The 26917-nt window shown below is 49.5% G+C and overlaps 1 protein-coding gene across 1 annotated transcript; it reads left to right on the forward strand.

Annotated features, from left to right (window-relative positions):
- Positions 1-1166: 1166 nt before the first annotated feature.
- On the forward strand, positions 1167-5945 carry HEXIM2 (HEXIM P-TEFb complex subunit 2; the record flags this gene model as incomplete). The annotated part of the gene is given in 4 exon segments (XM_081028032.1): positions 1167-1269; positions 2418-2487; positions 2489-2519; positions 4930-5945. Coding segments are annotated over 4 exon segments (1002 nt in total). The 3' UTR covers positions 5728-5945.
- Positions 5946-26917: the final 20972 nt, after the last annotated feature.

Consider the following 26917-nt stretch of genomic DNA (forward strand, 5'->3'; position numbering starts at 1 on the left):
GAATTTCAAAATACAGGTTTCCTAGTAACAATGCACCAGTGGCATAATACTCCCATTTAGTTGTTCGTGGAGGAAAGTTCTTTAAACTGGAAGGAATTTGTAGTCTTACAAAGATTACATTAGAATTAGTTCGTTTTTTCCTCTAGGAGGGCGGACATTTCTCCAAAAGTTTTGGTAAAAGTTATGGCTCAGATTTCAAAATGCAAACAGATGTTCCCGAAGCATCTGAAATGGGCCACTCCAGTTTTATTCCCAGAGCCATGGCGACTCTTTATTTTGTGTCCCAACCCCTGTAAAAGGAACCCCACCCCCCCCCCTTTGATGTACACTTTCAAGAGAAGTGGCACCGCACACTTTTGGCGGTTCCCAAAGTGGCTGGCGACTTGTGAGGTCAGGCCGTTGCACGAGTCGGGGCTGGAGAGCAGAAACCTTGAGGGCAAGAGCACTCAGAAGTTTCCAAGCACTGGGCTCAGGAAGGTTTCTACATGCCCCCCATCTAGCTGGTCCCAGGGAAAATTAGTGGTTGTTACAGTAGAAAGAAGGCTGTTCCTCTTTGCATTTGCAGCCCGGGCTGCCTTGGTGTATGGGGGGGGGGGGGGAGGACGACCCGGTGGGGGCACCCGGCTCTCCGACCTCGGAGCCTGCGGCTCGCGGCCGCGCCAGAGGGACGCACACTCGGTGCTACGACCGCCCCCCGCCCCCGAGGCGCCAGTCTTGGGAATCTGGCGTCGCCCCCACCTTGCCCGTCCAAGAGCGGGTCCCGCTACGCTGGGCCTCGCCGCCATACCCAGGCCGAATGGGGCTGAGCAAGGAAGCTTGGCGGAGCTCGGCCTCAAGATCTGCGGCCCCGTGAAAGGAGAGCAAGGAGAGTCGTTTCACCCAGTCTCTCCCCAATTAGGATCTCGGGAAACACGAAGTTACTACCCAAGAACCCCGCCCTCCGTGAGAGGCGAGGCTGCAGGGCTGCCGGGACGGTTTGAGGACCAGGCCCGGCCGGGAGGACTCCAACCTTCAACCCTCCGGTCCCCGGTCCCACGTCCCGCCGTCTCCCGGCACCGCCACTTCAGGCAACCCACTCGGCCCGGCCTCTCCCCGCGCCCGGACCACCCCCCACGGGGTGCTCTCACTGCGCAGCGAGTCCCTCCGCTGCCTCCTCCCAGCCCAAAATGGCGGCGGCGGCCACCGATCCTTCTCGTCGCCTTCCTCTAGGGCCGAGGATCCCTCCGCGCCCAAGCCCCTCCCGTCTCAGCCGGATTTATTTTCTGCCTAGTAAAGATTAACGCCATCAATGAACTCTTTAATTGCGGTTCGGGGGCGGATCTCGTTGTGCTTCCGCACAGCTAATCGTTGACGAAAGTGAGTATATTGGCAGACGAATTGACCAATCAAAGGAGGCAGCGGTGAGCGCGGGACGACACCCGCTCAAGGGTCGATGGGTTTTGGAGTTCTTGGTGTGGCTGTTGACGTGACAGCATCTTGGTGAGCCTTCCCAGGCGAGAAGAACTACAATCCCCAGCAGGCGCCGAGCGATCAGGCTGCGCCCTCCCCCAGCTGTAGTGCCTGAGCGACTTGACCAGAGCTGCTGCAACTGCAGCACAAGGTAGGGCTGAAGCATTGGGAATTGCACAGACAGGCGATCACACAGATGTAGTCGTGTGCATAGCTCTTGACAGCAAATAGGTCAGTTCCGCCTTTGTAAAAACCTCCTTCCCGCACCAGTTTTCCTTTTCCAAGGAATCCATCCTTATCCCAGTTGCGTTTCCTCTCAGCTGCGTGCAATGCGAAGACTTCTCCCCCTTTCCTCTGTTTCCGTATCCTGAGAGGAAGGAGAGAGGCAGGCCAGGCCCTGTAGATGAAAAGGCCTCAGTCCCAGCTTCAGCCCAGGCCCAGCCATGTTTCTTGAAACACTGACTTCTGGAGCGCAGCCTGGGGAGGAGATGGGAGGTTGCAGTTAAGATGGAGGCCTCTGGAAAGCACTTGTCCTGAGCCTGCTACATATTTTCTTGTTGGAGCCACTGCCCCACTCCACTCCCAGCCTCTCCAGGTCATTGCTGTTTGTATATTGACCTCAGGCAGTCTCTTTGCCCCACCCCTTTCTTGGCCTAACTCCCTAGTTGGCAGTCTGGACCACAGTGATTTCTAGGAGAACAGTATAGGATGTACGTCCTGGCCTGGAGCCTGACAAACAGGACTGGAAAGAAGACTTCTTAATCCCTATTTGCCCCTTGCTGGCTAGAGGTGTGAAAACCGGGGTGTGGAGGCAGCCTACAGGGCCTTCATTTGAAAATGAGGGTGTGCAGGTTTGGTGCTACAAAATGGCTGCTGCTGCCTTGGTAAAAAAAAAACATTCCTGGGCAGCCAGAGTCTTCCCGAGAATTCTCCTTCAGGATTTAAGTTTCTGTTGTTATTTAAAGCAGGTGTCACTGGGCATCTGCTGAGACATTTGGAACAGAAGAAGGTGACCACTCCGAACCAGACCTACTGTAATAGAGTTGCCAGCAGCCCTGGAGGAGGCCAAGGTAAGCCTCCTCGCCCGACTGCCTGGGCGCCATGAACGTGGATCTCGCCATTTGGGATCCTGGCTTATCTAAGATGTGTTGGCAGATTTGGAAAACCAGTATTTTTAAATGAGTCCCTAATATGTGCTGGGCGATATGCCAGATGCTACATCTATGCTATTTCATGACAGTCCAGTAGCCCTTCAAAGTAGGATTTTTAAATTTCTATTTTAAAGAAGCTAAGGCTCTAAGAGCTGAAAGACTTTCTCTAGAATCATGCAGCCAGCAAGCACAAGACCCAAGGTTTAAACTTAAGGCCTTCTGTCAGCAGAACCTTGCCTTGCATTTTGTCCAGGCTGAGAACCAAGTCTGAAGCAGGGAAAATAGTTTGAGCAGTTGGTTCATAATTTGGGATGGGGTGGGGGTAGGATATCACCCAGGAGAGAAGGAGAGACAGATTGTATCAGGCCCTCAGAATGTCCCCTTCTCATCTAGCAAAGAAGCCCAAACCCCCCCAGCCCATGCTCTCTCTTACTGCCTCCACCTTGCCCATTCTTCTTTCCTAGTCCACAACTCCCTATAGTTGAGGAGCGAACGCAGCTTCTCTGACTCATCCTGCCTAGCCACTTCCAGTGTTTCCTGGATTTATTTAATTTGGACTTCATGACATGTGAGGGCTAGAAGGTTCAGAGGGGGCAAATGACTCACCCCAGTCAAACAGCTTACCTGCAATAGTGGTAATGGTGGTAGACGGACAAGCCTCCAGGAAGGAGGCAGCATGCGGGGCTGAGGGGCAAGGCTGGCTTCGGTAAGGGGAAAGATCATTAGGGGACATTTGCTGAGGGTTGGGAGCAGGTGAATGATTGTGTACATATAAACAAGCCACCTGCCTCATAGTTCCCAGCAGCCTTGCTTCTTCCCAGCTGGGACAGAGCTCTGTCTCATGTGGCCCAAGACACTTATGGAGACAAGGCCTATCACCCTTGATTGATGGTCTCCCTGCAGGTGAAGTAACAATACAACAACAAACAACACACGCACACACCCTCTAACATACTTCCTTTCCCCTGAAGTTCTCTTCAGAGTCTCCAGAACACACGTAACATACCTCTGGCCCTTACAGGACTGCATTCATCTCCCTTACATGCCCCATGATTGTATGGACTCATGCTCAGATGTCTCTGAACCATATTGTATATTATAAAATAACATACCAGCGGTAGTATTATAGTTATTATTAGACTTCCCCAAACCACAAACTTAGAGCAACTCATTTCCCCTCCCCCACACTAGTACTCCCACCCTCACCAGGGCAGAGATAACCAGATGCCCCGAACACACACACTCTCTTGACAGAATCCTTTCCACCTCTTAGATAAGTTCTATCATTCTCTCAGCTACAGACTGGAAGTTGACCTGTATGGTTAATTCTCTTTCCTGCCCCAACTTTTGCCTGGAATAAATGTACTTTATCTTCTTCACCCTAGAATGACAGAAAGGAGAGTCTTGTGTTCTAATATCTTTTGGATCCCCCTCTCTTCTGGGCCTTATGTCATTTAACATGTGTTTGTTAAGTACTGCTTACCTTGGGCCATGCATAGGGACGCAGTGGAGAACTAAACAGACAAGACACATTCTTAGCGGAGGAAGACAGATGGTGAATGGTGCCATGCTAAATTTGACATGGGCTGTTAACTGGGTCATGTGATGGGGAGTCAGTGGGGAAGGGAGATGGGGGGGCTACTTTCGATAGAGGGGTCAGGGAGGGCCTCTATGAAGAGGTGACATTAGAACGAAGCCCTAAAGGATAAAAGAGTTGGCTATCCAAAAAGCTGGAAGCAGGATCAGCTACCTAAGTTGTGGAGCACAGTGCAAAGGACTCTTGATTCAAAAATTATTAAGAAGTTCAAGACAATGACAGCAGAGCATTAAGCAAAGTGTGGGGCTCTTCTGAAGTGGAAGGGGCCTCTGTGCAACTGCATGGGTTGCTTGCCCATGAAACCAGTCATGTCTGAAAGACAAGCTTTCTAGGAAGAGGGAAGAGCAAGTACCTTTTGGGCATCTGAACAAGCAAATGCATCAGAGCCACTTTCCATCCTGCTTTTCTCCTTTCCTATATCATTCATTCATTCAAATAGTATATACTGAATGCCTACTCTGTGCCAGGTACAGTTCTAGGCATTGAAATTACAGAGTGAAATACCCAGGCGAAATTCCTGCTCTCCTGTGAGTTTGCTTGGGGCCGGTTGGGGGACAGACGGTAGACAGGTAAGCCATAAACAAACAAATGGTGGCAGAAGGGTGAGACTTACAGAAGGACCAAGTTAGCTGTGTGTGGAAAGGTCAGGTTCAGGCTGTGGGGGACAGGAAAGGATTCTACCACCAGGGACAAGCTGGCTGTCATCTATCCTTCCTCATGCTCTCTTTTTAGATCTCCAGTGCTCCTGGGAGCCCAGAAACACCCCCTGAGCCTCATGACCCTGGTGGTTCCCTGCCCCCGACACCCCGGATGGATAGTAGCCCCTCAGAGGAGGAAGATCTTATGGGGGCTGGTGGTGGCCTGGGCTGGAAGAGTAGGGGTCTCCGGACCCAGTGCCGGAGGGGCTACTCAGTGGAGTCCACACTGGGCCGGAAGAAGCACCGCCGGCGGCCTTCAAAGCGCAAGCGGCATTGGCGACCCTACCTAGAGCTGAGCTGGGCCGAGAAGCAACAGCGGGATGAGAGGCAGAGCCAGAGGGCTTCCCAGATCCGCGAGGAGATGTTTGCCAAGGGCCAGCCCGTGGCGCCTTACAACACCACCCAGTTCCTGATGAATGACCGAGACCCTGAGGAACCCGACCTGGATGTGCCTGGCAGGGCCTCCCACCCAGGCCCCAGTGGGGAGAATGAGGCTGGGGACAGTGACAGGCAGGGCCACGCTCACGGTGAGTTCCAGCAGAGGGATTTTTCTGAGGCCGCTGAGCGCTACCACACTGAGAGCCTGCAGGGCCGCAGCAAGCAGGAGCTGGTGCAAGACTACCTGGATCTGGAGCGGAGGCTGTCGCAGGCCGAGGAGGAGACACGGAGGCTACAGCAGCTGCAGGAGCGCAGTGGCCGGCAGCCTGGTCGCCACGTGGAGGAGCTGACTGCTGAGGTAGAGAGGCTCCAGACGGAGAACCAGCGGCTTCGGCAGGAGAACGAGATGTGGAACCGAGAAGGCAGCCGAGGCAGTGGGGAGCTGGGCACCTAGGGATGCCCCCCAGTCGTGTTGACCCACGGAGACAGTCCCGTTTCACGTACACTCAGGCCAGCTGGGTCTCACCGAGGCAGGCGACAGATGAGAACCACTCTCAGCAACCCTGTGCCCCATGAGAATAGCTCAAATAGTTCAGACGTCCACCTTGTCATTTCCGCAGTTTGTTCTTTGCTGTCGTCTTAGGTTTCACGAAGAAATTAAATGGTTCTGGTGAAATCAAATGTGAGTGGCTGGGATTGATTTCACCAGGGCTCTGAGAATCAAAGCACGTTCGTCCCAGAGAGGTTTGGGAGTGGGGTCCCAGTGCCCCCTTTTCCCAAGCCCGGGAGGACAGCAGACCTCTTCACGGAGGACCTATCTGGATACCCAGGATGCCTGAATTCTGCTCCAGACTGCTCTGAAGGTTTTCTAGAGGGGGATGCAGAGGTGGGGGGCTCAGTCAGGAGCCCCTGGGTTCAGCGGGAACTTGACTTAGGATGCCAGACCAATGGGAGAAGCTAGAGCTTCCCCAGGGGAGAGAGGGCTGGGACTTTTGGAGAAAGTCCAGGGATTCCTTCAGGGTTTGTTCTCCCTGTCTTCCCTACACTTTAGGGGGTTGGGCTAGACGAAGTCTGGGTGCCCTGTGTCTCCTTGCCCTTGACAGCCTCCCACCCCCCCACATCTCCCAGCCAGGGGTTGGGCAGGAGGTTAGTCATCTGTTTGCCCCCTTGCCTCTTGGAAGGACACTTACAAGCACTCAATGGCAGTTTTCCTCTGATGGAAAATAAGCCCAATAGAGAAGGGCCGTGAATCGATCCTTAGCCGAGCTGGTAGCCTGGCTTTCCAGGTGCTGGCCATGCAGCTGCGCACCCTGCTCCTCTTAGTCCAATCACCTGTATGGTTACTTCCCTCTGAGGTGAGCCCCTCACCTGTCTGCACATAGTAGAGGGCTGAGTCAGCCTGGATGACGCAAATACCACCAACATGCCAGCAGTGGTAGGCTCTGAAACGAGCTCATACACCCCTCACACTCAGACCCACCCACCCCCAGACACCTGTCTCTTTCTTCCATCACCTTCCCAGCACCCCTGTTGGTCTGCAGTGTCAGACTGCGGTGGTGGAGGGGGGAGTTAGTCAACTCACCAGTGAGCCTTTGTTGGCTCTGTCACCGTGCACAGGGAGGGGCGGAGGCCTGGCCTAGCTTCCATTCCAGGAAGGCTCATCTTGACAGGCCACATTGGGCAAGAGAAGGACTTAGGCCTGGAACCTGCTAGATGGAAATGTTGATGAACCCTGTGTATTGCCAGGGCAGCTTTCATTTCTGCCCTGCCACACCCAGGCCTCAGCGCCTTCTACCACGAAACAAAGAGAGAACAGATTGAGGAAGGGATGGGTTTCAAGGAAGCAAAATCTCATATCCCTGTGGGGTCTGCCCCTGGAACCCTGGCCAAGGGTTTTGGCCTCTTTCCCTTTGATCCTGGACAGCTCTGTCAGGAAAGGCCAGAGGATTGTCCCCACTTTGCAGATGGGAAAACCCAAGACTCAGAGAGGGAGTGACTTTCCAGACTCCAGAAATGCTGGCCCAAGGCCTGCCTTCCACTATGGGACGCTGGCTAGGGACCCAAAGGCCCCTGGGCAAGCTCGGTGGCCTCCTAGCTGCCGCATTCCTCAACAAGGAGTCCTACAGGAGAGGGGAGGAGGAGGGCCAGGGGCCAGGACAAAGATTGTTTACCAGGAGGTGTGTGTGTGTGTGTGTGTGTGTTAATAACTAGGAAGGGAGAGAAGAATCCAGAACAGTGTGTTGGGGGGATGGATGTAGCTGCTGTATTGAGGAAGAGGGTGGTAAGGGTGTGTCCAGGAGGTGGCTTGGGCCATTGTGTCCCTGAATAGGAAAGAGCCACACACTGGAGGGGACAGGTGAGGAGTTTGGCCCTTCTTGGCTCAGAAGCTGAGAAACCTGGAGACAGGAAGCTGCCAGCTGGCGCTGCCCACTTCCAGCACACACACACACACACACACACACACACACACACACACACACACACACACAATGGCTGAAGGGCTCTTGGTCAGGGCTGCACCCAGGTGGGTTAATTTCCCCAAGGCTGGTTGGGGACAGGATAGAGTAAGAAGAAAACAAAGGAGGAGGATATGAGCTGGGAAAGTGTCAGGAGGGGCTGAAAGGGATTCATGAGGAAGAGTCAGTGTCACCCCCTTACCCTATATGGTTCCTGGACATCAGTGCCCCACCACCCCCATCCCAGGGTGCAGCTGGGTCATCTCTAGGTTCAGTACTGGGGAGGGGCAGCTCAGCCACATGTGGTCGCCAGGCACAGGTTCATTTCGCCTCCCCTCTTTCCCTCTCAGGCTGCCTGGTCCTGAGGCCTGGGCTTCTCCCTACCCCACCATGGTGACCTAATCTCCAGTTAACAGTCCCCCACCCCCAACACACATAGCCCCTTCACCTGGGGAAGACAGGCTTGGACACACTCCCTTCTCCACCCCAGGCCTTTCCCGAGCAAATGCTCAGTGCCTTACTTCTCTCGTGTCCATTGGCTTTCCGGGACCTTCTTGGTCACCTGGGTCAGGGGAGAGAGGGCGAGAGAGGCAGATATTTTCACAAGAGTGATTGCAGAAGCTTCCCAGCACCCCTGCGTCCCCTGGTCTGGGATCCTCTTTTCTTCCCCATCCAGGAATCCCCCAACCCAGGTGGAAACTGCTGTGTCTGGTGGACAGACCCTGCCTGCAATGGGGTCAGGGAATGAGAGGTAGTGGGGTGGACAGAGGAACTGAGGGGGCAGGATGAAGCTGCCAGGAAGTCAGGAAGGGGGGGTCTGAGGTGAAGAAATTCAGTATGAGGAAAGAGGGTGGCCGTGTCCCATTGCCCCTGTTGGGTACAGGCCTGATGGCACTGGCCCTTTAAGTGGGGGTGCCAGTCAATGCCCTCCCCCAGCCAACCCAATTCATGGGCACACTGAGCATGTGCAGGAGCTGAGCAAGCAGAGGGGAGGGAAGTAGGGGGATAGATTCCGGAGGGAACTCCTCACCCCCCTACATCCTGTAGCTGCCCCACTCTCCTTCCTGGGTCTGACAAAAGAGCCATGGTGCTCACCCAATCCCTTCCCCCACCCCAAACCCCAGTGGGTGCTACCCTCTGGGGATGCTGGGGCCTGCAAGGGGAGAATGGGCAGGCCCTCTCTTCCCTGGGAATTCGTAGGCAACCCCCCTGCTGCCTTTAGGTGGCACACACACTCAGCCCAGTGCCATCTTCACTTCCCTGGTGTGGGTGGTGGGTAATCTTCCTGCTGCTGAACATGTTTGATTTCATTCCATTGGTGCCAGAGGTTTTAAAACCTCCATATACCTGTGATGATACTCTGCTCTGAAAATTAAAAACAGCTGAAAAAATGAGCGCCCCTGCCCCCACCCCCCAGGAGCTTCCAGTCTAAAGTCTGAGAGGAAGCAAATAGCTCAGAGGCTGAAACTTCTGCCAAGTTCTCCTCCCTGCCTCAAACCTCAGCCCCTCCTTCACCTTCCCTCCACCATTTGGCACTTGCCCACTCTTATTCCTTTAATCTCTTAGCCACAGTTACCCTTATTTTTAATTGAGGTGAAATTCACCTAACATGAAATTAACCATTTTTAAAGTGAAGAGTTTGGTGGCATTTAGTATATTCACAATGTGTGCAACTGCCACCTCTATCTAGTTCCAACATTATCACCCCAAAAGGAAACCCCGTACCCATTAAGCAGTTATTCCCATTCCTGCCTTTCTCCAGCCCAGGCAACCACCCATTGCCTTCCGTGTCTTAAGGATTTACTTATTCTGGATATTCTGGCGGTAGAGCCAAGAGGGAAAGACTAGTCTGTTAGGCCTGTATTGGAAAAGCAGAGATCCCCTGAGGGCCTATTGTGGAGGGGCACTACGCCAAGAGTCGCCAGACCTGTGATCTATCCCAGCTCTGCTTCTAACTCGGGTCTCCTCTCCTTTGTTCAAGGGGGTGGGGGCTTCAGGCCAATCCAGGGTCCTGGGCCTTCCGCGTCCTATACCTGGCCAGGGGGCTTCTGTGTGGCATTGTGCTGCCTGGCCTGAAAAATACAACATCTCTTTGGTCCACTTAGCTCCTCCTTGCCATGTCCAGGCAGTGAAGGTGGCCCCAGGGGACATACTGTGGAGTTTGGGGTCAGAGGCACAAGATGAGGAAACTTCAGCTCAGAGAGGTTGAGAAACTTGCCCCAGGCCACACGCCTGCTGCGCCAGAGCAGCAACCGGCCCTCAGATTGTATTTGAGCTCTTGACCGCAGTGCTCTCCTGTCTTCAAAGAGATAAGTTAAGCACTTAGCCAAGTGTCAGCTGTGTAGGAGGAGGTGCTCTCTGATGGAAGCAGCCCTACATTTTACTACTTGTGAGGCATTGCATAATCGTGAAGTGACTAGCTCCATTCCAAGGTGCTTCATGGGTCTTCCTCCCAGGCCCCCTCCCCTTATCTTCTGGACAGGGTTTCCTCCTTGCCCTCTCTATCAGCGCCCCTAGAAAGACAGCTTTCATGGGGGCTGAGGGAGCTGCCTGGACCCTGAGCCCTTAGGGCAGGTGGGAGTGGGAAGCATGGCTCCTCCACCGCTCAAAAAGATGTTTTTGTTGCCTTCACTTTGGGCTCCGTTCACCCATTTCTCCATGGCTGAACACTCACCCCTGCCCTCCACACAGAAAGGCCTTTGTTGACCCAGGGACAGCAGGGGGCTGCACAGGCCTTGCCTGGCAGCAAGACAGGCTGAGCAGCTGGCTCCCAGTTGGCCCCCGTGTCCCGGCCTGCGGGCATGGACATTCCAGAGACCACCTGTCCCAGAGCCTTCTGGACCCCATCCAAGATGGGCCGCCCAGATCAGCCCTCACAGCACCTACTGTCTCCTGCCTCAGGACAACCAGGATGGACCCCCTCCCCTGCTTTGTCCTTACTCCAGTGGCTCGGAGAGGAAGTCCCCAAGGACTTCCTCAAGGAGACTAAGTGGTGAGGAGGACATGATGAGCCACGTGGGAATCCAGAGCCCACCTATGCCACAGCCTATCATTTCACGGAGAAGGAAGGGAAGCGTCTCCTTGGGCCCATAATTTTCCGTGGCTTATGCCTTCCAGCTCCTTCCTTGGGGTTCTCCTCAGGCCCACACACACCTAGTCAGCCATTTAGACTCCTTTAGCATAGTGTAAGGAGCCCTACACAAAAAACTGGAATTGCCCTCACAGTCGCCCCTGGAACCAAGCCCTGTGGCTGTCAGGCTGGCCGGCTCCCTCTCTTACCATTGGGTCCTTAGGCCCCACTGTCCTTTCTGGCTACACCTCCCTTCCTTTGCTTCTCAGTCCCACTCTCAGCCTTTTGTCTCTTGGGCCTTTGGAAAAGGGGACCTTTTTTTCTCTGGGCCCCTGGTCCAACTGTCTTCCCTTCTCATTCATATCAGCTGTGTTAATAGCCACAGGCATCACCCCGCCCTGGACTCACCCCATTCCCAAATCTCCCCTGAACAACTCCTGCTTCCCTGGCCTCCGTGGGCAACGCTCCTCAGCTGCCTCTCCCCACACCTCCTTGGGGCTCCAGGTGCCTGAGGACTTTTTGTTTTTTAAACCCCCAATGACTACACATGTGTTGTCCTGACACTATTGAGAGATTCTTTTTTCCTATGATTTGCAATTCCATGTTCATCAAAAACTGCCTTCACATACGCATTTGTGAGTTTTCTATTCTACCAGTTCTCTGTCTCATTTATTGATAAACCAATCACATTTTAAAAATCACTATAGCTGCCTAATGTGCCTTAATATCTGATAGCTCTATTCTCTCTCATTACCTCTCTTTTACTGAAAATTCCTGGATAGTCTTAGGTTTTTAAAGACAGCTTGTCCAGATCCCCTCCCCAGCGCATATCTTTATATCTTTATATGTGTGGTACGTGCCGTTGAGTCGGCTCTGACTCCCAGTGACGCGGTGAATGAGTGACGTCCACAGTGTCCTGCCCTCAGCAGCCCCGCTCAGCTCCTGCAGACTCATGCCTGCGGCTTCTTTTATGAAGTCAACCCATCTCATATTTTCTTCCTCTTTTCCTGCTGCCGTCTATTTTTCTCAGCATTATTGTCTTTTCCAAAGGACCCTGCCTTCTCATGACGTGCCTGAAGTAGGGCAGCTTCAGTTTTGTCATTTGTGCCTCCAGCGATGTCTCAGGCTTAGTTTGCTGGAGGACTCACTTGTTCATCTTTCTGGCGGTCCAGGGTATCGTAGAGCGCTCCTCCAGCACCATATTTTAAGTGGATCTTTTTTCCCCCAGTAATTATCTTCACTGTTCAACTTTCACATCGTACATAATAACTGGGAATACGAGGGTGTAGATGATCTTAGCCCTGGTCTCTAAAGCCACATCTTTGCTCTTTATCTACCTATAAAGATATAGATAGAAATGCAGATATCGACATAGATGTAGGTCTCGAGATGAAAGGAAGCCTGTGAAAGATTTCTAGATGTTACCTCATTCAATATCCTAGCTTTAGTTTAGATGAAATATCTTTCTAAGTCTGTGACTCTGTCTCGTATTCTTTAACCATTTTAAGTGTACAGTTCTGTGGCATTAAGTACATTCACATTGTTGTGCAACCATCACCACCATCCATCTTCAGAACTTTTTTGTTTTCATCTTCCCAAACTAAGATTCTGTACCCATGAAACAATAACTCCCCATCCCCCCCTCACTCCCAGCCCCTAGCAACTACCATTCTTCTTGTCTAGAAGGCTTTTGATATGATTGCTTTCCTGCTGTTTTCCATCCAGCTGGAGTCCAGGTTCCCTCTCTTTGCAGCAATCCTTTGTCCAATAAATTATTGCTTCTCAATTTGACTGCCCATTGGAATCACCTAGGCAACATTTTTAAAGTTCTGATGTCTAGGTGCCACCCCCAAAAATTCTGATTTAATTCTTTTGGAGTGCGGCCTGGGCAGTGGAGTTTTTAAGGCTCCCTGGGGGAAGCTCCTATGGCAGGGCTGAGAACCAGAGTTCTAAGAGATGCAGATGTTCTTTCTGGTCAGTCAGTGTGTGTGGTCCAGACTCCCTTGTGTGGGGTGCGTCTCCCCTGCCCACATCCCTAGGAGGACCCTGAAGATGGCATGACTTCCAGTGTACAGACGGCCGACAGGGAGCCAGGGAGTTTGGGGAACCTTAGAGGGCAGACCAGGGGATGGGCAGTGCTCAGGTTGGAGGAATTTCTACCAATTACCTGGAGATCAAACTTTCTCTGGAGACTCTGGGCCTCCATCACTGGTTGTACTAGGGCCCAGGAGGAAGGGCAGGAGGTAAGACCAGAAAACATGCTGAGGGCCCCTCCAGCCATCAAACAGCCTCGCAAAGAGCTGTTGCTTCATGGCCACAACAGCACAACCACTGCAGTGTGTGTGTGTGATGACGACTTCTGCCCATCTGGGCAGGGGGCCTCCAACTGGGGGTTTACCCAGGCCTCCTGGTACCGGCAACCATCTGTGAGCAGTGCTGTGTATGAGTCTGCCGAGAATTTCACAATCAAGTGCTATCTTTGCTTCCCTTTTTAGAACCTTCGTGATTGTCCCCTGCCCCATTTCTTTGCATTCATCCAGAGCAGAGGCAGGGAGGGAGGAAGCCACTGGAGGCTAGGGCAGGGAGGGTGCTCCAGAGCTAGTTGGGCTTCTCCAGTGTAGAGGTGAAGAGCACAGATGTTGGCATTGGATTACCCAGGTTCACATCCTGCCTCATCTGTCCCCTGCTGCTCCCCACCCAGCGCAGAACAGGACAGGTCCCTTCCCCATTGCCTGCCTGGACATGCACATCCTCCTCTGCTGGCAAAGAGATGCCATGGCTCACTGGGGGCACCATGTGTTCATCCGACAGATCTTTACCAAGTGTACTAGTTTTCCAGGGCTGCCGTAACAAAGTACCACAAACTGGGTGGCTTGGAACGACAGAAACGTCTTGTCTCACAATTCTGGAGACTAGAAGTCTGAAGTCAAGGTGTGGGCAGGGCCACGCTCTCTCTGACACCTGGAGAGGAAGGATCCTTTGTTGCCTCTTAGCTTCTGGTGTCTTGCTGGCAGTCTTTGGCGTTCCTTGGCTTGTAGATGTGTCCTTCCAATTCTCTGTCTTCCCTCTCTGTGTGTCTGTCTGTGTCCAAATTCCCCTTTTATAAGGACCTTAGTCCTGTTGGATTAGGGCCCACCCTAATAACCTCATTTTAACTTGGTTACCTACGGAAAGACCCTATTTCCATATAAGGTTCCATCAGGGGTTAGGACTTCAACATATCTTTTTTGTTGAGGGGTACACAATTCGATCCATAACATTCGGTGTCCATGCTGTGCCAGGCCCTGGGGGTATGACAATGAGCTCAATGGACACAGCCTCTCTCCTGTTGGAGCTTCCCCGGTCTTTTTACCTATATTTTAAAAAATCTAATAGTACTAATGCCTACTTATGAACCACTCTGAGCTTTCATTCACATGAATTTATTTGGGTAATAAATGAGGATGAGGTCCCCATTTCATGGATTAGAACACTAAGTTTTGGAGAACTGAAGTGACTTGTTCAGGGTCATGTGACTAATAAGCAGTAACACAAATAATAACAATATTCAGCCCTTACTAGATACCAACCAGCACAAACTTGACACGCTTTATTTCATTTGATCCCCACAAGCATTTTTCAGGATGAGGAAATGGAAGTAAGTTCCTCAAAGTCATGAGGCTAATACGAGATTGAATTGGGACTAAAACCCAGATAGCCTAGTCATGGCATCCATGCTCTTTAGCCACCACCATATGGCTCACTCCAGGGAGACACAGCCCGGAGCCTTTTCCACTGCTCTCTGCTATCTGCCCGCGAGTCAAACCTGATTACTCAATGGGCCCTCCATGCCTACAATGAGCCACTCCTTGTTCCACCTTGTCTAACTTCTCTAAAGCTCCTTCTCCCTTCCTTCTTCCTTCCTGTCCCTCTCACTCTGGACAGAGTTGCTTTTTCAAATGTTTACTTTATCCTATAATATTGTAGACATAAAACCCCCATGTACTCGCCACCCAATTGGAGAAATAGCAACATTGCTTTTATTGCTGAAGCCCCACTATTGTATTGCTCCCCAATTGCATGTCCTACCCTAGAGGGAACCAGGATGCTAGATTGGTGATCATGATTTCCATGCATCTTTAGAAACACAAAGTTGCTTCTGACCAATCGTAATGGATTTTTGAGCTCGATGCTTGACAAGGAAATGTAGCAAGAGGTGGGGAGCAAGGTGGAGGCGTAGCTTGAACTGAATCTGTTTTGAAAATATATTATGATGAAATGCTTCAGACATAGAAAGCCATAGAGAATAATGGCGTGAACCTCCTGCTTTGGAAATAAAACATTACAAATAATCCCCAGGGTTTTCCTCCATGATCGCATTCTTTCAGATGAACCACCCACCTGAATTTGGAGCTTATCATTTTGAGCTGAATCATGGGGGAGAAGCAGAGGTTAAGAGTCAGGTGGGGGTAGGAAAAGAGAGAACAGTAGGGCAAATTGTCACAGGAATGAGTTTGGGAAGTGCTGTTGTGCATGGCTGGAAAGCTGGGTACCTGTGGAGGAGCGGGGTGGGGGGGTTAGTTTGGGGAAGTAGATAAGGAGCCAGCCTCACCCTCCTTGGTGGGCTCACCTTTGTATTTCCCTATATCATTGCCCTAATCACATGCACTCATAATTATTTGTTAGCTTGACTCTGAGATTCTAGAGGTAGGGACCCTCTCGGTTATCTTTGTCACCCAGCATCTAATACAGTGGCTGGCCCAAATGGGATTTTATTCAATATTAAATTGGTAAGTGAGTGATTGAATAATTGTTTAATTGAATTCAGCCTGCCTGGGGATGGGGTGCTGGTGGCAAGAGGACAGTCTGAATGGGAAGTCTGAACGAGAGTATTTTTGAAGAGTATCGTTGGTACAGTACACTACCCCCTTCCTCAGTGTTGCCAAGTAGACACCTTGCTTCAATGTGTATCTGTAAGGGTGAGAAATCTGCCGTGCAGACCAGTGTGCCATGATGGGATGGATACCTGATGGGCTTCAGCCACCACTGGCATTATTCACAACCCTTCACACTATTGGCTCTATTAATCAGCCTCCCACAGAAACAGGACCAATTTCTCTTTCTTAAAAACAATCCTCAAGGCCTATGCATTCCCGCCCTCCCATATGTTCATTATCCAGCTAACTCTGCTTATGGCTGCAGAGGCAGCCCCTCCTTTGCATTCCGAGAAGCCTCTCTCAGGGCTGAGCTTGTCTCGGTGGGTTTTGAGTGGTGAGAAGTGCTTCTCTCAGAGGTTGCATTCCATGTGGGGCCTAACAAACAGATAAAAGGTGCCTGCAATTAGTGATATCTCTTTGCATGCAAAGAATTAATGTACTGAAGGCTGTTTGTTCTCTTGCACCAGACGGATAGGCCCAGCAATCCTGTTTCAACCAGGCTTTGACTTTTCTGTCCCAGGAAGAGGACAAATGCAATAATAAAAGAAAGACAAATGAAATGAGAATTATCATATAGATACATCTTAAAAGGTTTTGGATAAAGAGCAAGTCATTGAAAGATTTTGGTAGTATGATTCATAGAAATTCAGGCGACCACATTCTGAATTTGCAGAGTTCTGATTAATGAAGTTGTTTTGTTCCTTCTCTGTGTCTTGTAATTCAGTTCAGATACAGAGAGCTGAGTAAGACTGAGGCCTCCATTTATTGCTACCCCTCCCCAGCTGCCCCCACTGTGGCAGGTGGGGAACAGGGTGGTGGGCATGCCTTGGAATTGGGATTTGGTGTGGGAAGACCAGACATTGAACCCTGGCTCTGCCGCTTTTACTAGCCGAGTGGTCTTTCATTCACCAAACATTTGTTGAGTACCAGGCTTTGAGTTGGCACTGGAAAAACAAAGATAAAAGACCCAATTTCCCCACCCCCTTCTCCCATTTTTGTTTTTTAATGCTGAGGGGTACTTTTAACTAGGAAATATGTCAGGTCATCAGAAAATCATAAAGTATACAGAATAATAAAATGAACACCCATAATAAAAACCAACTGGCTTAAGAAATAAAGCTAGAAAAACATTGGAAGACCCTTGTACATATCTCAGTCCCCTCTCTCCCACCACAATGGAAACCTCCGTTCTGCACCCGGTATTTGCCATCCTCCTGCATAGCTGTCATTTGTGCCACCTCACTATGTCCACTTAAACAAATGTAGTGTTAGACACTTTTAAAATCCCTATGCACCAAGGACCCAAATCTTTTAATAACTTGTTCTTTACACACAAACATGATAGGATTTATTTATGTGCTACAAGTAGCTTAATTGGTTTGTCTTTTTTATATTAGTGTAAACTTTTAATTGAAATGTAACATTTATAGAAACAAGGGCATAAATCATAAGTGTACAGCTTAATATATTTTCAGAGTCAACACAACTGTGTAACCACACCCAAAAGAGAAATAGCACACTTTCAGTATTTCAGAATTCCCCAAGCCTTGCAGCAGTGGTTCGTTCTTTTTCGTTGCAGTATAGTATTCCATTGCACACGTATACTAAAATGCATTAATTCATTCTGCTGCTGCTGGACTTTTGGGATGTTTCCAGTTTGGGGTTATTATGATTAGTGTTGCTATGGAAATTATTTTACGTGGCTTTTGATGCACATATGAACGTTTCTCTTGGAGATATATACAAAGGGTGCTAAAAAATATATATGTATTTTAAGAAAGGAAAACTGTATTAAAATTGTAATACTTAATATACACTGATAACAAAAGATGAACACAAGTCACGTTTGACTTCTGCAATTACAAGAGGTGCTCAAAGTGGTTACCATCAGTGCCCAGACACTTCTGATTACGGCAAACTACTGCTTGAACAACGTTGACCAAAGTGTCCACTTGTATACTTTTTTTGGTACCCCTGGTATATATATGAAATTGCTGGGTCATACTGTATGCATATATTCAGCTTTAAAAGAAATTGCTCAATGGTTTTCCACTTTTACCAACTGAGTATGAGAGTTCCTTTGCTCCACATCCCTGGCCAACACTTGGCTTTATATTCTTTTTCTCACTTACAGAGGAGGTGGGGATGGGCTTCTCTTTTTTAAGTTAAATTTATTGTGCAAAGCAGATATACATATCTTCTTGTTTTACTGTTTTATGTCAAACCCGTGAGGAGAGTATTGCCGTTTTACAGATGAGAAACTTGAACTTGAAGAAGTTAAAGAACTTTCTCAAGGCCACACCGTGAAGGCTTCCCTGTCCCCAGTGGTTGTGGGCTGCAGCCAGTTTGGCAGGGGTGGGGACCCATGAAGGCAAATCATTGGAAGCCAGTGAGACAAATGCAGTAACTGAGACATTATGTGCGGTGCAGTGGTGGCTCCAAAGCTGAATGAGACCAAGCCCACTGTGTGAGTCAGGAGTCACAGAGGAGCGCTGGATTGACCTGGATCTTTGGCTAAGTCAACGTAAAGTAATAACGTCCATCTCCAATGGTCCTTGTGAGGATTTAAGGAGCTGGCATTAGGTAAAGTTCCTGGTACGCGGCACAGAGCTGGTGCTCAGGGAAGGGTTGTTGAAGGGATTAGTAAACATATAGGTCTGGGAGACCGTCATACAGTTATGCCCCTTCCTGAAGCCAGGGGGATGGACAAAGTGACCTCTGTGGGCCCCTTTCATCCTGAGTCTGGGAGGGCCAGAGGACAGCTGGAGTGAAGGGCTAGCTCCACCATCCCAGGGAGGGAAGACCACCCCGCCCTCACCAGAGCCCACCCTGCTTCAGAGGGGCTGTGAGAACAACTGCTTTCTACACAGGAAGAAATACCAGCACAGGGAATCTCCACACCCTGCTCGACCCATTGTCACCTCCTCCCCGTCTCCATCCTGATCCCTGGACCAGGCAGAAGGAACTGGAATCTGGGAGCAACAACTCTTGGAGAAAGGCCCAGGCAGGCTGGGGATGGGCCAAGGAGGTGTGTGTTTGTTTTGAAAGCATTGTGCTGCTCCAGAGGAGAAACAAGAGGAAGAAAGGAGGAGCTCCAGAGAAACAAGAGGAAGAAAGAGGAAGGAAGGAGAAGAAAGGGAGGGGAAATGAGAGGGGGAGAGGGAGATGGGGCTGAGAAAAGGGGAGAATTAATTTGCTACTCAGACTCTAGGGCCAATAACTGAAGTCTCTTCCTGCTTATCCTGTCCCCTCCTCCACCAGGCGTTAGGCTTGGGAGTTGCCTTGGGTACCCAAGGTGGGGGAGGGAGTGCGGGGAAGCTGAGGACCTGGGAGTAGGAAACTAGACCCAGGCAAGGATGAGCGAGGCTGTTTTCAGACCCCGATGGGCCAGATTCTGGAAGATACCCCACTGACAGACCAACCAGTTCCAGGTCCCGGCTGAGCCTCCGCCAAGCGCTGCCAGAGCTGGCTCAACAGCGGCACCTACTGGCCGAAGCCCTCCTTGCGGGGCGGGGCTCCCTCTCCGCCCAGGGAGCCCAGCGGGTGAGTCACTCCAGTGGGTAACTCCAGCGTCAGATCGGAATATGTCGGGGGCCGAGGAATGTCCCCAACAGGCGGGCTTGGGTCTTTCCAGTCGCCACCTGTTCCCTTAATTTTGCCCTATACACCCAGGACACGGACCGAGGGTTTGCCCTGGGCTAGCGCTGGGGGAAAAGAGCAGGGTCAATTTCCCCAGCTTCAGGAGGCTCCTGGTTTGGATAGTTTGATTGTTTTTTTATAAGTTTTTATCTGGAAACATTTCAAGATTACAGAAGAGTTGCACGAATGATACAAAGATCCTCCATATACTCCTTACCCAAATTCACCAATTATTAAAATTTTGTACCATTTATTCTCTCTCTCTCTCTCTCTCTCTCACTGTGGCCCCTGTTCAGTGCAGGACAGAACTGGGGGTGGGAAAGGAAGGGGGCGCTCTCCCTGAACTGTCATATTCCAGTGTACAATCCTAGAATTTTTTATTTGAACCTGGCTTTCTGGGTCATCTTGAAGGTATATTTGCCAGAGTAAGAGGATAGAATTTATTTATCTTTGTTGGCATGATTTATAACTTTTATATATTTAGATGAATTGTAAGTGGGCTCCAGTTGACTCCAGTTGCCTTCTGGCCCTGGAGCCACAAATGTCAGGAGTGGGGCTGGGATTAATTTCTTGTTCTGTGGCCTCTGTGGCACACCGAACCTTTTCTCATGTCCTCCATTCCAGGCTGTGAGCTCTTCCCAGGCAGTCCTGGGTCTAATTCTTCTCTATTTCCCTGATGCCTGGAATGCTGTTGGCCCACCATAAATCATTACGGAATAATGAGTGTAGAGGTTCAGCTGCTTGCCCAAGGCCTTGCCCTGATCTTGGCTTTCGTCACCATGACCTCTGGGTTGACTGGCTGGTCATGAGGGAGACCTTTGAAAACTGGCTATACCTTGTCTAGAAGAAATGGTAGGGAGAGCTGGGCCCCCAGACCTAGGCTCTTGTCTCTGCTCACCATTTTCCTGACCTTGGACAAGTCACTTAACTTTTCTGAGCCACGGTCTCCTTGTCTCTAAAAAATGGGACAAATAACACCAATCTCAGCATGTTACCATGAGTATCAAACTAAATGAGACCATTCACAGGCACGATGCCTTGTATTCAGCAAGTCTTCCATAAATGCTCCTTAAGTCAACACTAATTATATACTTACTGTGTGGCAGGTGCTCAACTCTTTTCCCCACTTCACGTGCCCTCTCTCCCAGAGGTTAGGCCTGGGTATTCTCAGCAGCTCCCTCAGCATACCCTCTCCTCTTAGCTCAGCAGCTCTGGGCACCTAGGAACCCCATTCCATTTGCCGCTGATTGGATGGGGTCTAATCGGCCCTAGTTTGTGTGGGCCTCAGGGTCCTGAAAGGGAAGACCCCTCTGACTGGGCTAGCAGGGCTGGTTTAGACAGATGGACGGACAGACAGACCAATGAAGTTAACAGCTGTGGTTTGTGACCTCTTAGCTCAGCCAGACACCCCAGAGTTTGAGAGGGGACCAAACGCCTCCTTGGTCGACTGTTTCAGAGATTATGACACTTAATCTGAGATTAAGATTTGGTGTTAACCAAAAAGCTTGTCTCCACTTCCCTTGGCTCTCCCCTCAGGGGCAGCATGAAAAGCCAGACGGCCGATTTGGGTGTGAATCCTGGCTGTGCCATTTTCTAACTGGGTGACTTGAGTTACTTCCCCATTAGCAGCCTAGCGGCCTCATTAGGAAAATGGGAACGGAATGATCCCCAACTCACAGGATTGATGTTTGTAACTCTTCCTTTTGGGTTCCGCCCTCTCAGACTGTTACCTCGAACTCAATCCTTTCAGTCTTTTCCCTTTTGATCTCAGAAATGGCTACTGCCAAGTTTTCCTTACAGACAGCCCTCCCACACATACATAAACTATTGCTGTATCTTCATCATCATCATCCTCACATCCATTTTTAGGGCACTATGTGCTACGGAGTTTATACATAGTATTTTTAATATTCTATTCTAGATATTTTCTCACTTCTATTATGAGTTCTTCAACCGATAAATTATTTAAAAGTTCATTTTGAAATTTTCAAATGCATGGGGTTGTCTTTTCTTTTTATGTTGGTTTTTTGATCATTAAGTTTTAATTTAATTCTATTGCAGTCCTATAATGAGGTAAGTATGGATCTTTTGCATTGGTTGAGACTTGCTTTATGGTCTGATATGTGGTCACTTTTGTAAATGTGTGCTTGAAAGTAAAATGGGTTTGCCCATTGTTGACTGGGGTACTCAAAATATTTAATTAGATTAAGCTTGTCAGTTGTATTTTTAGATCTTCTACCTCTTTACAGTATTTTGTTGTCTGTTAAAACTACCAATTCCAGAGGGAGGTGATTTAAATAGTACTTTACATTAGTGGACTTGTCTATTTTTCTCTTTCTGCTTTATGATTTTAAAACTATGTTATTAGGTATATATAACTGCAAAATTGGTTATGTCTTCCTAATAAATTGAGACAGGCAAGTATCTTATCATCTCTCTCTGCAGGGTTGATTTTTTTTTCAAGTTTACCTGAGGCTGTCATCTTGCAGGCACCCCTGGCTTTCGCAAAGTGCAGATTGTCTCTGATCCAACCTCTTACCTTCTGAAGCTCCAGATTTTGTCTTGTTACTTTCTGGATTTGTGCCTTTGGGGATTTGTCTTTTCTTGCCAGCTTTGCACTGAAAATAACATACACTCACAGTTTATCTCTTATTGAATTTAGCATTTCTAGCTTGTTTTGTATCAGAAGAGTTTCTCTGGAAATAAAGTCCACCTTATTGCTAGAAAGAAGTCTCTGCTAAGCCCTTTACATGAAATTTTATTTACTATTCAAAACAATTCTATGAAATCGGATTGACATTTTTTTTTCAGAATTAGAAAACCAAGGCTTAAGGGTGTGGATCCTAGCTCTGACATGTACCAGCTGTGTGGCCTCGGGTAAGTCAGTCACTCAAGAGGACACTGAGCTCAGAGAGCACAGCAACAAGACCTTGCAGGACTGCTGTCCAGCTTCGAAGTTGTCGTGCAGGGTCTCAGCTCCCGCTCCCCGCACAAGAACGCAGGACATGGTGAGGCCAAAAAGAAACATCCACGGAGCCATAGATAGGGGAGTCATACCACTATATTCTCGCTGGCGGCTGGGTTGGAGACACAGGAAGCAGGAGCCATACGATCCACAATCTGCCGTCCGCTTCTCTGCCAACCGACCAACAACCCCCTAGTGCAGCCACGCAGTTATATTAGTGATCAATGGCTAACTGGTTACAGTCGATGGCCACCTACTACCTAAGCCAGCACCTTTCCACGTGAGGCTACGAGCCTGGAAACTGCTCTCTTGGCTCTGTCCCCACCGAAGGACATGTGGAAAGCGCCTGCCTCTGCACCAGCTACAGTGTTGGTGCTCAGAAGACATCAGTGACCATTGCTGTCTACAGGGAAGGAACATGGGACTGGTACCAGGGGGCTGTCCTCTCTTCACGGGGAGGTGTTGACAAGGATAGTTCAGTGTCTGTCTGAGCGTTTCCTGGGAGACCATACAAGGTATACTTCCCCGACCCCACCTCCCGTGAGATTCTGATTAAGATGCATGGCCAGGTTTGGGCACTTGTGTCATCTGAGGTGTGGTTCATAAAGTGTGGTCTATCCCATTCCACTGGTGGGTTACAGAAAGGACACTGTAGTGAGGCTTACTTCCCTCGTCTACCACAAGTCTCCAAGAGAGATAGAACAGCCCTCCTTGCTTAGACAGCAAGCAACTTGCTTTTACTTTATTTTAACTTTCGAATAGGTAATAAATGAATAGGGTTCAAAAATCAAAATGGTGTAGAAAGAAATGCATTGAGAAGTCTTGCTCCCACCTCCGCCTTGCCTACCCTGTTTCTGCAGCACCTTATCGGTTACCACTATTATTATTTTCCCTATACAAATTCAAGCGAATACATTTTTTTCTTATTTCCACCTTTCTTTCTTACACAAAAGATAATATACTATATATACTGTTCTGCACCATATCTTTCTTCCATATATATCCTGAAAATCTCTCCGTATCAGGACCTGGCATCCTCATATTGTTTTTGTTTGTTTTTTGTTTTTATAGTTGCATAGTTTTTTATCGTGGGGATATAGCGTAGTTTATTTAACCCTACACTGCCCAATGTAGTAGCCACACATGGCTATTTACATTAAACTTAATTGTAATTAGTTAAAATTTGAAATTAATTTCCTCAGTTGCACTAGTCACCTCTTGAGTACTTAGTAGCTGCACGTGGCTAGGGGCTCCCCTATTGGATAGCACAGATGGAGACTATTTCCATCATCACAGAAAGTTCTGTTGAGTTGCTGGTTTCACTGAGTCTCCATAGCCAGACACCTGGTTGATGTTCAGTCTTCAGGCAGTTTAGTGATGAAGAGGCCCATCCCTGGGACGCAGGAGAGCTGAGTGTGAGCTGTGCTGGGAAGGCTGGGCCTTCAACCCCAGAGCTCAAAATCTGGAAGGCTCCTATCAGGGGAAGGCTTTTGAGTTTGAGGCAGAGGCTTGGTCAGGATCTGGAAACAAGAGTGGCCGTTAAGCATAGGTTTCCTGCTCAAATCCAACCCTCTACTCCCTCCTCCAGGACTGCCAACATGCAGTCCTGTTTTCTTTCACTCAATATTTCAATCCTGTGCTGGGGGTGCAGGGATGGAAAAGATGACACAATCTCTGCCTTGGAGAAAAAAAGAGGTGGATCATTGCCTGCCTTGTGACAAAGACTTTCAAAGAGGCCTCATCAAAGATCAAAAGGCCTGATAAAGTCTTCTGTTAAGGAGGATGTGGGGAAACGGGAAATCTCATCCATTGCTGGGGGTTGCAGATCAGTGCATACTTTTGGGAGGCCAATTTCCATGAAAATCTATCCAGAATTTAAAAGTGCATAACCTTTGACCCAGCAGTCATATTTATGTTTGTCTTATAAATACATAAGTGCAAACAAATATATATACCACGATACTTCCTGCAGGCACCAAGCTGACATAACCTAAATATCCACTAGGAGGGGAATAGTGAAATAAATTGTGAGACACCCATATGATGGGAGGTTATGTAGATTTTGTACAGACAGATCTATCATTAAGAGTGCGCTGCCGAACAGTGTGCTATCACTCGTGTCAAACGCAGACATGCAAAAACGCAGACATGCAACACACTGCTTGTATGTGTCCAAAATATCTTTGGAAAGATACATTGAACTGTTTTTCTTTTTAAGTGTGCACATATATTACTTTTTATTTTTATTTTTTTAAAAAAAGAGGCACTAGCTGAGTAACGGTGAGCAGGGGTGAGATTCCTGGGGGAAATCTTCTCAGTCGCCTGAGCTCTGAGTGTCCCCAGTGACTGCACAATGTCTCCATTGGAGGTGACAAGGCAACAACAGTACAGAAATGTCACCCACGCTGTGACTCCATCTTCATCACTGCTGGAGGCCTCACCCTCCCTTGGCTGTCATATTGCCTGAGCCCAGCAGGGGGAAGCACAGACCCACCAAAGCATTGGTTCCAAACCACCAAGCATCCCTTCTAGGATTTCCTCCTCTGTGGACTATGATTGGAAAGATAATTTGTCAAGCCAACCAAATTTATTAGGTAACAATTGATTAATTTTTCTCCCCCTGCCTTTTTTTTTGTTCCTCACAGATCTGATCAGCACAAGAGAGAGACAATGTAGGCTTACTGGGCTGATCATTTTCCACGGAAGAAGTCCTACTTTGCCCAGCCTGATTTTCACAAGACCAGGGTGAGGGCTGGCTGGCAGTGGCCTGAGCATCCCCAGGGACTGAGGGCTCAGGCTGACAACTACTACACTAGAGGCTCCCCACCCTGCTCGGATTTTCAGCTGTGGGGCTCAACTCCTGCCCTTCTCCTACCCATAGCTCTGGGCAAGAGGAAGGAAGTGTGAACACTTGGCACTACAGGCCTGACTGATGGCAGCCACTCTCCCAGATGTGTTTAAAGTCTGTACCTTGCTAGGCTGTAAACAGCCCAGGGACAGGGAGGGACTCTTTTCATCTGCCACAAAATCTCCAGGAGCGAGCGCAATGCTGGTCACACAGCTGGTGCTAAGTAAAGGTTTGTTGCTAAATGGAAAGAGACAGCCATCGAGGAGAGCAGGGACTAAATTCTTTAAAAAGAAAGAGGTCCTAGCTAATCTCAAGGGCAAGAACCCAAAGGTAAGACTCTGGTCTGTCCTAGGCTGGAGGTGAGGGCAGTAGGTATAGCATGGATCACCTGCTTAGCATGCCCAAGGACAATTCTACGTTGTCTTCCCTTTTGGGTGGGACAGGAAATAAGTGACCACATCTCTCACCAACCTGAGGTGCCCATGACCTTGGCAGAAGAAAGGCTTACATCAGGGCAACCTGGAAGAAGGGGCTGGCTCATTCTAGGGCCTTCCTTAAGATTGGATAGTTAATGTCCCAGCTCCTGTTTAAATTCTTGTCAGTGGTTTTTAATTTGAAAGAGAGGGCATAAGGAAGAGGAAACTATAAGAGGAGGGGACACTTTTGGCTCCTGGCCTGGCCTAGAGAAAAATCTAGGGCTCACTAACGGGCCCTCCCTTCTCAAAGCCTTAGTAGTGCAAGCAGGGAGCAATTGGGGATCCCCACAAATTAAATGGGGTACGAGAGGAGCAACTAAAAGAGAAAAGCTTCAAATTCAGACTGGAGAGTGTGCCCAAACCTGGGGTTCTGCACCCCTCAATATGTTCTCACTCTTCTGATCCATCCTGGATGAGAGGGGCAGTAGGGCACCAGGACAGCAGCTCCAAGGCAGCATAGATTTTGCAGGTAAACAGAGAGGAGGCCTGTTTCTGCCCTTTATCAGCTGTGTGCCCTTAGACAAGTCACTTAACCACTCTGAGTCTCAGTTTCCCCATCTCTAAAATGAGGATATGAAAACCTCCCTTCCCTGGTCATTGTCAGGATTAATGAAAGAAGACCCCTGGAAGTATTTCTGTAATTGTCAGACATCAGAGATTGTTATTCTCTAAGATGAGAGGCCACCCTAGTTCCCTAGAGGTGACAGCGTCAAGGAGATTTTTTTCCCTTCTGCAGTGCCTGCTCCTTTCCCAGCCTGGATGCAGGCTTTAATCCTTCTTTCCCAACCCCCACGTTTCTCCTTGAGACGCCGTAGTGGTCCCCACATTCTTGAATTCTGCCGTTTTCCACGGGTGCTCCCATTCTAAAACCACTGGGGGTGTAGGTAGAGGCGCAGAGTTGGTCCAGGGTGGAACAGGTCGCGGGGTCTCGGCTGGTCTGGGTCTGCGCCTCCCACCCCCGCCCTGCTTTGGGGTTCTCATTTGCAGATGGTTCCCTCTGGTCCTCAGCTCTTCTCTGGGCTAAACAGAGGAGAGAAACAAGGGGTGGGGGGCCTGGAAGGGGGTTCCCACCTTTTCATTTGGGAACCAGAGAGAGGGACGCAGCCATTGCGCCCCAATGCTGTACTGTCATATGTCTCCAAGCCGCGCTCACAGTTACTGACAATCCTCGACTCGGAGGTTTGCCCCCTCCGGCCCCCAGGGTGACCCCCTTCACCCAGATCCCGCCAATCCGCCGGCTCGGAGCGAGCGGGAGCCTGCGGTTCTAGGACCCG

The sequence above is a fragment of the Rhinolophus hipposideros genome, assembly GCF_964194185.1.
Source record: "Rhinolophus hipposideros genome assembly, chromosome: 20".
Classification (NCBI taxonomy): domain Eukaryota; kingdom Metazoa; phylum Chordata; class Mammalia; order Chiroptera; family Rhinolophidae; genus Rhinolophus; species Rhinolophus hipposideros.